Source organism: Lepidochelys olivacea (assembly GCF_965140295.1).
Source record: "Lepidochelys olivacea isolate rLepOli2 genome assembly, chromosome: 6".
Taxonomy (NCBI): domain Eukaryota; kingdom Metazoa; phylum Chordata; order Testudines; family Cheloniidae; genus Lepidochelys; species Lepidochelys olivacea.
In genome coordinates this window covers 67902372-67914623 of record NC_140416.1, presented here as the reverse complement: position 1 = coordinate 67914623, position 12252 = coordinate 67902372, and the positions used below count along the sequence as shown (strand labels likewise).

The window sequence follows — 12252 nt, the reverse complement described above, 5'->3', positions numbered from 1 at the left end:
TGGGGGTGGCTATGGCGCTAAAGTGGGGCACAAATCTTCGGTAGTATCCTGCCATCCCAATAAAGGCTTGGACCTGCTTTTTGGTGTGGGGAGCGGGCCAGTCTCTGATCACCTCCACCTTGGCTGGTTCTGGCTTTAGGCGGCCGCTCCCCACCCGATGGCCCAGGTAAGATACTTCCGCCATCCCCACCTTGCACTTCTCCGCTTTTACAGTCAGCCCAGCCCCCTGGAATCGGTCCAGCACTTGTCTAACCTGGGACACGTGGTCCTCCCAGGTCTGGCTAAAGACACAGATGTCATCAATATACGCCACAGCAAAACTCTCCATCCCCCTCAGGAGCTTGTCCACTAGGTGCTGGAAGGTGGCCGGCGCTCCCTTGAGGCCGAAAGGCAGGGTCAGGAACTCATAGAGCCCCAGAGGGGTGATAAAGGCCGATTTCAGTCGGGCATCTGCATCCAGTGGCACTTGCCAGTAGCCCTTTGTAAGGTCCATGGTGGTAAGGTACCGAGCTCCTCCCAGCTTGTCTAGGAGCTCGTCTGGCCTGGGCATGGGGTAGGCATCAGATACAGTGATGGCATTGAGCTTCCGATAGTCCACACAGAACCGGACCAACCCGTCCTTTTTGGGGACCAGCACCACCGCCGGGTGTACCATGTGAATATGATGAAGCCATATTATGCCAGGGGGAATGTGGTGTTGGCCGTGTGTGGACAGTGAGAAGAACAGGGAGATGACCCTTTAGTAGATCTATTCCCTGGGACCAGAGCTGGTTCCCCCCTGGAAACAATTCCCCTCTCGGATCAGCTAACCCCTGCCCAGCAAGCTGAGGTCAGGGGAGTGCTGCATCCGTACCGACAGCTGTTTTCCAACCAGCCTGGATGCACTAATCTGACTGTCCACCGGGTGCAGACCGGGTCGCACCCACCGATAAGATGCTCCCCCTTCCGAGTCACAGGGAAAACTGCTCAGGACCTGGAAAGAGAGGTCCGGGACATGCACATAGCGCTGTCTACCCCGGAGCTTAGGTTGGTATGACTATGTTACTCAGCGGCGTGGATTTTTCACACCTCTGAGCGACGTAGTTATACCGATATAGGTCTGTAGAGTAGAGCTAGTGGAGGTCGTCCTGTCTATCTCCCTGCCTATGAAGGGACGGAGACAGATAATTGTTCCCTGCTATACATCTTCTAGAGTTTGCACAGCCTACTTTAAATGTCCCAAGCAATTAGGCTTCCATCACCTTCCCTGACACAGCATAGACAAGTCATTGAGAATTTAAAAAAAAATTAATTTGACTACATCAAATCTAGTACCCTCACTTTAAGCCATTGTAGATTAAATTATAATAATTCTTTGCAATCTCCTCCTATATGCAAGGTTTTGCTCATACTGATACTATTTTCTTCACCCGGCTGTGGCATTATTTCAATATCTGGCATAACTTTCTAGCAGTTTAAAAATAAAAAAATGCATATAAACAAGCCCTTGACAACTCCATTTGAAAATTGGAGTGAAATAACTATATGGGCTGAAGCACTGAAAAAGGAATCAACCAGGTTGAACTAAAACACCATTTTCCAGAAACGAGATCTCTGACCTTCCTTTGAATAAATCCATCTGCTACAGTAACTCCTCACTTAAAGTCGTTCCGGTTAATGTCGTTTCATTGCTGATCAATGAGAGAACACGCCTGTTTAAAGTTGTGCAATGCTCCCTTATAATGTCCTTTGGCAGCCGCCTGCTTTGTCCACTGCTTGCAGGAAGAGGAGCCCGTTGCAGCGAGCTGGTGGGAGCTTGGAACCAGGGAGGACCGGCAGCCCCCTATCAGCTCCCCTAAGTTCCCAGTGCGGTAGCCGCCCAGCAGGCTATCAATTGCCGGGCAGTTCAGCTGTCCCTCCCCCCACTGCCATGTGCTGCTCCCCGGAGCCTCCTGCTTGCTGTGCAAGTGGGGGTGGGGGGTGAGGAGGGCTAATGTCAGGGTGTCCCTGTCCCCCCTGCTCCTACACCCAATTACCCCATTTCCATACGGCGGGGGGCAACAACAGGGCTCAGGACGGAGGGAGCTTCCTGGCAGCAGCTTCTGTCTCAACTTGCTGATCTACTTAAAAAGGCTGTGTACTTAGAGTGGGGTCAGCGTACTTAAAGGGCCAATGTGCATCTCTCTCTCTCACACACACACACACACACACACACACACACACACACACACACGGTGTGTGTGTCTGTCTGCCATGTGGTCTCCCCTCCCTCCATTCGTGCTACCTTGTAGAGTGTGAGGCTACATTAACAACAATGGGTTAACCCTTGAGGGCTCAAGCTGATTGTTAGCTCATCATTCAGCAGTAAGGCATCCCCTGGGAAATATCCCACCCCCTGACTTCACCACCTCAACCAAGCTTCACAATCAACATTGCAGTGTACAGTTTAAAACTGTTTAAAACTTACACTCTGTGTGTGTGTGTGTGTGTGTGTGTGTGTGTGTATATATATATATATATATATATTCTATGAAAATATATATATACACACACATACACAGAGTATATTATAGTCTTTTGTCTGGTGAAAAAAATTTCCCTGGAACCTAACCCCCGGTATTTACATTAATTCTTATGGGGAAATTGGATTCGCTTAACATCGTTTCGCTTAAAGTTGCATTTTTCAGAAACATAACGACAACATAAAGCGAGGAGTTACTGTAACCTGTAGTGTACTGTACATGTTCTCTCTGCACTGCAAATAGTAGGTTGCTTAGTTATATAAAATGTACATATCCAGTAAATTAATTGGACAACAACAGTGGAAAATAATTAGAGTGCACTACTGCTCAGAGGGTAGAACACACAGACCTCCTGATTCCGAAGCCTATGCACACTTACACATCCCCACAGACGTACACTCACTCCCACACACCTCACCCCATCCCATTCATATGGCTACATGAGTACAAACCACAGAGACTCTGATTTACATAAAATTATCTCACTGCATTTATTTAAGATTTTCTTCTCCAATTAGTAAAAGAAAGATGTGTCTCTTTTTATACATATATACAAGTTCAGTTATAAAAATAGACAGCACATTCAAAGAGAAAAAAGGCTTGGCATTTTTCTGATTCCCTCTAAATATCATTATATACATGTGAATATGAGGGGAAGGGGGAAGTCTTCATGATTTAATTTAAGTGACACCTCCCCCCAATTATCCCCTACAAATCTGTTTAAAAATCAATCTAACTAAACTCAGTTCCGCTATTTTCAGGTGTGCAAATTTGAGGCAGAGCCCACAAGAAGCACTTGCTTCACACTGCGAGATGCCAGGCAAGGGGTTTGGTGATGAAAAAAAAAAATCATCATCTGCTGTCACAGCAGAGACCTGTAACTCATAACTTGTTCCCCCTCCCCCCCCACCCCGGGATGAAAGTGCCCCAGTAGTATAACCATTTGATTTCAATGAGCCTGCCAGGAGAACTGCTCCTCCCCCACCCCACCTTTGTCTCAGTGCAATGCAGACAACGCTTACAGCCAAGTGAGGGGCTCTAGAGAGGTTTGTGCATTTAGGATGGGGAAAGAGAAATCTGAGAGAATGAGGACACAGAGTGGCACTGACAACACTCCTGTTCTCTTTAATGGCTTCTATAAGTCTTATGGGGCTTGGCTATTAGTGCCTGCACATTGTAATGCACTCAGCCAAGCTGCTGTGTAAGACCATCACTGACAAATGGGAAACATGCTGGAAGAACATACTGTGTAGGTGGCTTGGAATGGGGGACTTCTTTTTCCCAGGGAGTTGACTGGCACACTCTTTGTTTCAGTAAAGCTCCCTCCCCATTGCTCCCTTTGTGGCATGGCAAGCTGCGGTACCCAAAGGCAATGTCAACAAGTTCTGCTATTGCACAATGAGAGGAATAGCAGTGAACTTCTCCCCCCCCTACACATCAGCATTCCCTCTTCTTGAAACATACACAAGCAAAGCCTGATGGTTCCTACACCTTTAAGAGCTCAGCATGGCTCAGAATGAGAGAGATCGTAGTGAATGCTCAATGCTAACAGACCTGGGCGTTGAAATGTAAACCAGTTACTTGCAGCTTCTTTTTCTCTGTGAAGCAGACGCAGCAACATTAAATAGGCATTCTCTGGCCAAGTGTGTGGTTCCAGCTACTGCCAGATGTTTACAACAGATTCAAAAGCATAGCACTGACAAGAGTCCAGACTCTGGAAACTCTGTGAGATTTCTTTCCCGTAGCCTTGAAATCAAGGTCTTCAGATAATCCTTCATAGAATCCCTAGATTCACTACTGATTCACACTAGAGAAGCCAGACTCTTCAACCACCCAGCTCCCCTGGATGGGCACACCCTCAAATGCACTGTCAGGTCCTCAGTGCAGAGGGTTTCTCTGACTTCACAGAATACCCTCCGAGTTCAGATAGTGATTTCTTAGAATAAGAATGGAGCTGAACTCCATCTGAAGCTCAAAGAAGAGGAAGGACAGTACACTTGTGTGTCCACAAACACAAATAGCTGCAGGATCTCTCTCACAGCACACTTGTAGGATGTGTCAGTAAATCTTAACTGAAAAACTAATCTGAAACATTCTCAGTTAACCCCACTCCTTATCCATACTCCTCACAGAATCTGCTAAAGTAATTTTTTTGGATACACGTAATCAAAGTGCTCACGTAAACCACCCATCCCCATTGTGCTGTGATTTTCTTTTCACATACGTGTGGGATGGCAACAGGCATTTCTCTGCATGCCTTCTGCTGGCAGGGTGGGCTACTTTGAAAGCCAATACGGTTAAGGTAAGCTCCAGGGCTCAAATTTACTACCGCCCACCCGAGGTGTGGGCTCCTTTGCTTTGTTTCCGAACTGGGGTTTCTGGTATCATAGTGCTCGTCACATTTAAGCTTTTTGGGGTCCCACAAACACTGTTGCCTTTGCTCAAGGGGGAACTCAAAGGAGAAGAGGCGCTTGAAGGTCCAAAGTCTGCAAGTCCAGAAGGCCGAATTATTGATGTCTGGAGAGGGCTGCTTGCAGACATACCTAGCAACAGGGTAAAAAAAAAAGATTCCACGTGAACACACCATTCACACACTGTGGCTTGTCAGCAACACACAACATTTAACTTCTATGACTTGCGTTTACGATATAGGAATATATTAATGGACCCTTAATTCATGCTCTTTAATCCAACTAGCTTTCACTGACTACCTGATGCTTATGAATTCTCTGAGCCTGTTGATCACATAAGGGAGAGAGGTCTAAGAGGGAGCCATAGCCCATCTGGTATACACCACTTCGCCAGGTCCTCAGCAGGTGTGAATCACTGTGGCACCAACTGATTTCAATGGAGTTATGTCAATTCAAACAGCTGAAGTTCTGGCTCTAAGGCTATAGCTACAGGGCGACCATGTGACAACCGCAAAGAACAGTCAGTAACAGCCATGTTTCAGTGGCAAGCAGCGCTGTCCACTCTGACTGAACAAAATCCCATTTCACTGAGGCTTGTCTACACTACTGTGCAGGGTCCATCTAAGATACGCAACTTTAGCTACGTGACTAGCGTAGCTGAAGTCGACGTACTTAGATCTACTTACCGCGGTGTCTTCACTGCGGTAAGTCAACAGCTAACGCTCTCCCGTCTACTCCGCTTGCGCTTCTTGTTCTGGTGGAGTACCGGAGTCGATGGGAGAGCGCTCAGCAGTTGGATTTATTGCATCTATACTAGACACGATAAATTGACCACCGCTGGATTGATTGCTGCCCGCCGATCCGGCGGGTAGTGTAGACAAGCCCTGAGAGATAAAGAATGTGTGAGGAAGGAAATGCATTAAGTGCTACGTAATCCAAGAACAAGCAAGATTTCTGCCTATAATACATAAGAGCAAAGACCTAGACGGGAGTTAGAGGCAGTGCTCCCAGTCTCTTACTTCCCCTGCACTGGGGTGGTGGAACTTGCTGTATTATCACAATGTTATGACATCATATTACATGCCATTCAGTACAGTTACATGACTGAATCGCAATGAGAAAGAACACAAGACTCTAGAGATACTGTAATACAACTCCTGTTCCCTGGCAGGATATCTGAACAGTCTTACATCAAAATATGGTTTAATTTGCTCTATGTAACAGACTCCCTTACCTTTAGACACACTGTACCCATATGCTGCATATGCTGCTGCAGAGGCCGCCGCTGCCCCTGCTTTGGCGCCTGCCATTGCAGCAGCACTTCCTGCTGTTGACTTCCGGCTCCGGCCTTTCCCTGTGCCTTTGGATCCACTGCCTGAACCTTTAGGGCGACCCCGGCTTCTACCTGAATTACCTCTCCCTGTGACAGGTGTATCTTGGATTGAAATTCCTTAAACAACGAAGGAGGGGATGAAAATATTAGTTGTTGTAATACACAAGGTGACTCATGAGCTAAATTCAACTTCACACATACCTGATATCTACATCAGCCTGCTAGTAACTAAACCATCAACCCCCAAGAAAAAACAAATACGCAAGTTTTGTTCCTCAATTTTCTCTAATTAGTCACACCTCACTAACTCAAATTAGCTGTCATGACTGTGAGCCCCGCTCCTAAATCCAGGGGAGAACTCTCCTTTAACATCTCAGGATAAAAACACTCTTATTTGGAGATACTCTGGCTCTTCCATTTGCTATCTGTAAATTAACCCATCAAAAACTAGGGCTATAATTATTTTGGAATCTAGAATTATGTCTAGCTAATGTCATGCAATTACAGTGGGCTCAATCATGCAACAGAAAGGTAGGCAATACAGAACCTGTCCCTGGGCTCCACAGTGAGCTCCGGGAAAAGCTTAGACATATAACTGAATGGTCCTATGGAGGATTCTACTTCTTTACACAGCTGTCTAGTAATAGCAATGAGCTTTGCAGATATGTACACATTGCAAAAAGGGGAATGGACCTTTGCATCACAGGAGCAAACAAGACTTGTATTAAATATCATGGGAATGGTAAAGCGTGATGGATGATTGAATACAGCAGTAGATGAAACTATCTGCCAAAGTTGAAAAAAATTCATAATGAGAAGGAACTCTTTTTCTTAGACCTTTTCACCCCTCACTAAATCCTACAAGGTAGGTGTAAAGTGGGGGTAAAACGGCTATACTATGTAGATATACAAAGTCCAGGCTTGACTACTCCTTGTAAGTATTATGGTAAGTGAAGAGTACTGACCATTCATGGTATCTGAGACTGAGCCAGTGATGGAAGCAGGAGAGTTTGTGGCCCTCGACTGTGGTGCTGAAGAGGCTGGATCATCCACAATCACCAGCATGTCACTGCTGCTTTCATCAGGAGGGATAGACCCCATATGCAACTCACTGCTGATGGAGATCTAGACAGCACAGAGACAAAACTTATTTACATACATATTTACAGCAAGGGGAAAAGCATAAGAACTTCAGAAAAGGTGCAACTAGATTAAAGAGCATTTTACTCCCAGGCAATTAAATGACAGCTAGCCTGGGCTCTCTCTCAATGCAAGACTGAAAACACAATATATATCCTGTCTCACCACACCATGTCCTCTACTTACACACAGTGCAAAATTAAATTCTCTCTCCAGCCCATGTTTAATGTTCAACTCTGAACTAAAATATATGCTAACTTTAAAAATGGGAGATTCAGGGATTTGGCAGAGATCCAAAGAGAACCTTTATTTCCTCTTCATTCACTTGTTGATTCCCATGCAGATTACCCTCAGGAGAGCACCCACTTCAGAAGGAGAAAGGTTGAGAATCCTGTTCTCTGCTCAACCACTACTACTAATCAAAATCTTTTAGTAATGAGTGAAGGATCTTAATTAACTCAACCTTGTATAAAAGCAATAATATTTATTTAGTACTATAGAACATGGCTCTTTAAAAACATGAAGGAAGACAAGATCTGTCCTGTGAGGTATGTGTTTAAATCACAGAACACAACAATGAAGGATCAGAAGCACATGAGGGAGAAGAAAGAGCTCTAGGAGAGACTAGTGCTGCATGATTACACAAAGAAACTGAGCTTTGAGGAGGTATTTGAAGGAAGAGAGGGAAGTTGCTCGGTTCACAAAAAGAGGGACTGTTCCAGGCATGGGAAGTGGTGATAAGAAAAAAGACACAAAATCACAAATATGAAGAGAACATAAAGAAGAGGAGGGAGAGTAGGGTGACCAGATAGCAACTGTAAAAAATCGGGACGGGGGTGGGGGTAATTGGTGCCTATATAAGAAAAAGCCCTCAAAATCGGGACATCTGATCACCCTCAAGGGGAGGGCAGACGGAAACAAGCTGGAATGCAAGCAGGAGTGGAGCTATGCAGAGTCTGAAGGTAAAGAGGAAGGGCTTGTCATAGAAAGAGACAGGAAGTCAGTGAAAGAGACACAATGATTAAGTTTGAGGTGACATCATCAGAGCAGCAGAAGGGGAAGATTATTTTAGCTTCTACATTTTAGATAGACTGGTTTGAACTCTATGGGTCAATATTAGGTTTAGACATCTCTGGTTCCCTAATAGTACACAGGTTCCACACTAGCTAGAGGGCAGAAAGCAAGAGTCCTAAAGACCACGAGACTAAGGTGGCATGGGAGACGGTTCAAAGACCGTCTTACCTCACTGAACGGGCTGGGCATGGCAGAGTCTACGCTAATGAACGAGTCATCCCCATCAGCAGAAAGGTTGGAGTTATCAGCAGAGGGAACAAATGGGATCACCAGGTTCATGCCTTCTTTCCTTCTCTTGCCATCCAACTCATCTTCCTTTTTCTTCTGCAGATAAGCAAAACAAACCGATAATACAGGGACCGAAAACACATTAAGGAAGAAGAAATGGGGCAAGTAAACTGGGAAGCCCACCATGCAGTGCAATATAACAAGATAAAGGCCATGCATGGCATTTACCAATAAGGCGTTTTGGGATTTTTTTTTTTGGAGGACATGGCACCAGACGCATCAGGAGCTCCTATATTAGATTTAGTAAGGTTTTTTAAAATGGCTTGAATGACTTATCAGCATTTCCGCTACAGAAGAGTTAGAGCAGGGGTTCTCAAACTGAGGGTTGGGACCCCTCAGGGGGTCGTGAAGTTATTGTGTGGGGGTCACCAGGGGGCAGCCTCCAACCCAAACCCCGCTTTGCCTCTAGCATTTATAATACTGTTAAATATATAAAAAAGAGTTTTTAATTCATAAGGGGGGGGGGGTCGCACCCAGAGGCTTGCTATGTGAAAGGGGTCACCAGTACAAAAGTTTGAGAATCACTGAATTAGAGGATTTTGATTTCAATTTTTTGTTAAAAAGTGAGCATGAAATGCTTTCTTATAAACACTGATTATCCAATTTCCAGTATCTTAAATTCAGACTATGCAAATCCGAAGAGCCAGCAAATGAAATTCTGATTTTACAAATTTCTGTTTCCCCTCTCATTAAGCCATTCAGATAGTGAGATTTTACTGGTATCGGGTATTGAATTTATGTTCCATTTGTACACTCCCAGAACAAAATCTGGTAAGATGACAGCACCAATAAGCCTCTGATTTATGAACTATGAAAACAGAAAAGTATTATGCCATTTAGTTCTTTAAACTAGGGGGTTCCAAATTGCTCTGTGGATCACTGGTGGTTCAGAGAGCTGTATAAACGCATAGCGTTTCATTATTTCCAAGCTGCAAGTTGCATTAAAAGGCAGATAAAGATAAAGTAAAAGATACATTACATATTTTCCTAATATTACTTTTATATGTAAGCAATTGCTGTAGTTGCCACAGGGCTGTTACATAATAGGGAATGGGAGAAGAGGATGTCCATGAGATCATCTTTGTATTAAAACTTGGTCCATACTATGTAATAGTGTGAGAACCCCTGCTTAAAACCTTTCAGGCTCTTCTCCTTGCATCCAAGTACCTTTTCAGCATACTTCTCCCTCTTTCGTTTACGCTCTTTCACACGATTTGTCTCCTCCTGCTGCCGCTTCTCCTCCTGACGCTGACGCACTGTCAGGAAACAAAGGTAGCAAAAGCATAATGTAAGAATCAGTTTCTCAAAGCTATTTCCTATCCCTGTATAAATATTCTTTATCTCACAAAAGACTCCGGTTCTCGAAAAAGCCTTGGATAAAACCCAGCAATATTATAGTAACACACTGAAAGTCCCTGAAGAGTAATGCTAGATTCAAACTCCCTGAAATCAGACAAGTAAAAGCCTTATTGGGAAACTCTTCTCTCAAGTGGTATTAAAATGTGCAACTATATTGTACATCCAAACGTGTGCTGAAATATAAAGTTCTTATTAGCATTTATTTGGAATAACCTTCATAATTCTGCCAAAGCTTGGTCATTCATGAATAATGTGGTGATCCTAAAAAAGCGACAGTAAAAACTTTATACCGCACCATCACATACCTCACTCTCATTTTACTCAATAGTGATATGAAATGAGCTGGAACTAAAAACAATTAGTGATACAAAATAAGCCAGGAAAAAGAAAGGGTTATCTACAGTGCGTGTGTTTGTAGGGGATGAGAGGAAAGATTTCTAAACCAGTGAAGCACAGGACAGAAGGAGAAGGAAAACAATGTGCACTGCACATACATTTCTTCTCAAGTTCCTCATCATCCAGCAGAAGGCTGACCACTTCTTTGGGTTTCAAGGTGTCTGGTTTGAAATTGCCACCTGAAATCACCATCCGCTGGATCTAAAAGTAAAGAAAATATAAACAGAGGAACCATGAGCTATTTTCTTTTCTCTTTACTAAATACTAACCAGGAAAAGGTGCTAGTTAAAAGGGTGAAAGTCAGGAAAAAAGGTTGTGATTATTCTATCCTGATAAACTCAGCAGCAAAATTTAACCCAGTACTGAACAAATATTAATTAATAATCTTCAGCCTCCCTGTGAGGTAGATAAGTATTACTATCCCTATTTTTCAAATGACTTATGTGGGAGGCTGTGTGGTTTACGGTTTTAGGAGGCCTGTGTTCTAAACCCTAGATTTGACAACAATTCAGTGTGTACATGACCAAGTCCCTTAACCTCTCTGGGTGGATCTACACTGGCAAAAATCAGATGCACAAGTCATCACGGGTGGTAATATCTGTGGAAGCTATAGTATAAAAAGATCAGAAGTATTTGTCAACTGTCAAAGAGGACAGCCACCTCCCGACACACTCAGTGTTAGGCAGCCCTAATCTGCCTAATCTGCACAGGGGAAAACATACACTGATTCAGGGTGGGCAATGTGGATGCACTCAATTAGCAATGCATCAATTGCTGCAATACAACCAACCAAAGCACAGTTGATTGAAGGCTCTAATGTAGTCAAAGTCTAATCCAGAGGAAAGATGTTACAATTCCTGAGCCCTGTCGGCAACACAACTTTCAATGCTGCTACCGCTAATAATGGTTAATTGTGCACCCAATTTTTGTAAGTATATAAAGGTGTTGTGAGGCTTAAGGTTTTAAAGCATTTACTACTTGATTCTGCAAGATGCTGAGCACTTTTGGGAATTTTCATATCTTAAATACACCCTGTCTGGTTTTTGCCAAAACTTTCTGAAAAAAATTTACATATATTTAATAAGATAAGATCACATATTTGAAATTGTAGGAAGATTGATTTAGTTTTGCAGAATTTAGCGGTGGGTGTGCCATGATGGTTTTGTCTACACCAGAAAAACTGGAATTCCTAGATTAACAACAGCGTAAGCTTTAGTTTAAACTGGGCTCAGGCATTTTCAGCAAGAACAGTGGGTTTTTTTTTTAAACCACATGACACAATACCAGCTGGGCTCTGTCCATATTACACAGTGCAGCTACCCTGTTACAATATGGATACTATTTTTTCCCCCTGTAGCATAGAGATACCCATGTGGGTATCTATATGTCTGAAGAGACTATTCTACTTCTCAGAGCAATTCCACAGCTGAACTCTCTGCTATCTACTCTACCCCACTCATGTTCCAAATGGCTTCTTCATTCCTACCTCACTCTTCTCTTTTGCCCTCTGCAAGATGCGCTCCTCAATGGTGCCTTTACAAATCAACCGGTAAACAGTGACCTGTTTCGTCTGACCCAGTCTGTGTGCCCGGTCCATGGCCTGCTGGTCCACTGTTGGATTCCAGTCACTGTCGTAGAAAATTACCTGCATAGGAACATCAGAGAAGTACATACAGGCTTAAAATGACTAGAATTTGCATTTAAATGTATGTATTGAGAAAAGAAAATAACCTGCCACTGTGGGAACTTT

At 43.8% G+C, this 12252-nt stretch overlaps 1 protein-coding gene across 1 annotated transcript in view; it reads right to left on the bottom strand.

Moving 5' to 3' along the window:
* Nucleotides 1-2992: 2992 nt before the first annotated feature.
* The window catches only part of INO80 (INO80 complex ATPase subunit), a 130658-nt gene continuing 121398 nt past the window's right edge, over nucleotides 2993-12252 (bottom strand). Inside the window, exons 30-36 of the mRNA XM_084630137.1 lie at nucleotides 11989-12147; nucleotides 10601-10703; nucleotides 9915-10003; nucleotides 8628-8783; nucleotides 7211-7370; nucleotides 6147-6362; nucleotides 2993-5044 (exon numbers count right to left, since the gene is read on the bottom strand). Coding sequence (XP_084486263.1) covers nucleotides 4827-5044; nucleotides 6147-6362; nucleotides 7211-7370; nucleotides 8628-8783; nucleotides 9915-10003; nucleotides 10601-10703; nucleotides 11989-12147 — 1101 coding nt within the window. The 3' untranslated portion in view covers nucleotides 2993-4826. The remainder of the gene's footprint in view (nucleotides 5045-6146; nucleotides 6363-7210; nucleotides 7371-8627; nucleotides 8784-9914; nucleotides 10004-10600; nucleotides 10704-11988; nucleotides 12148-12252) is intronic.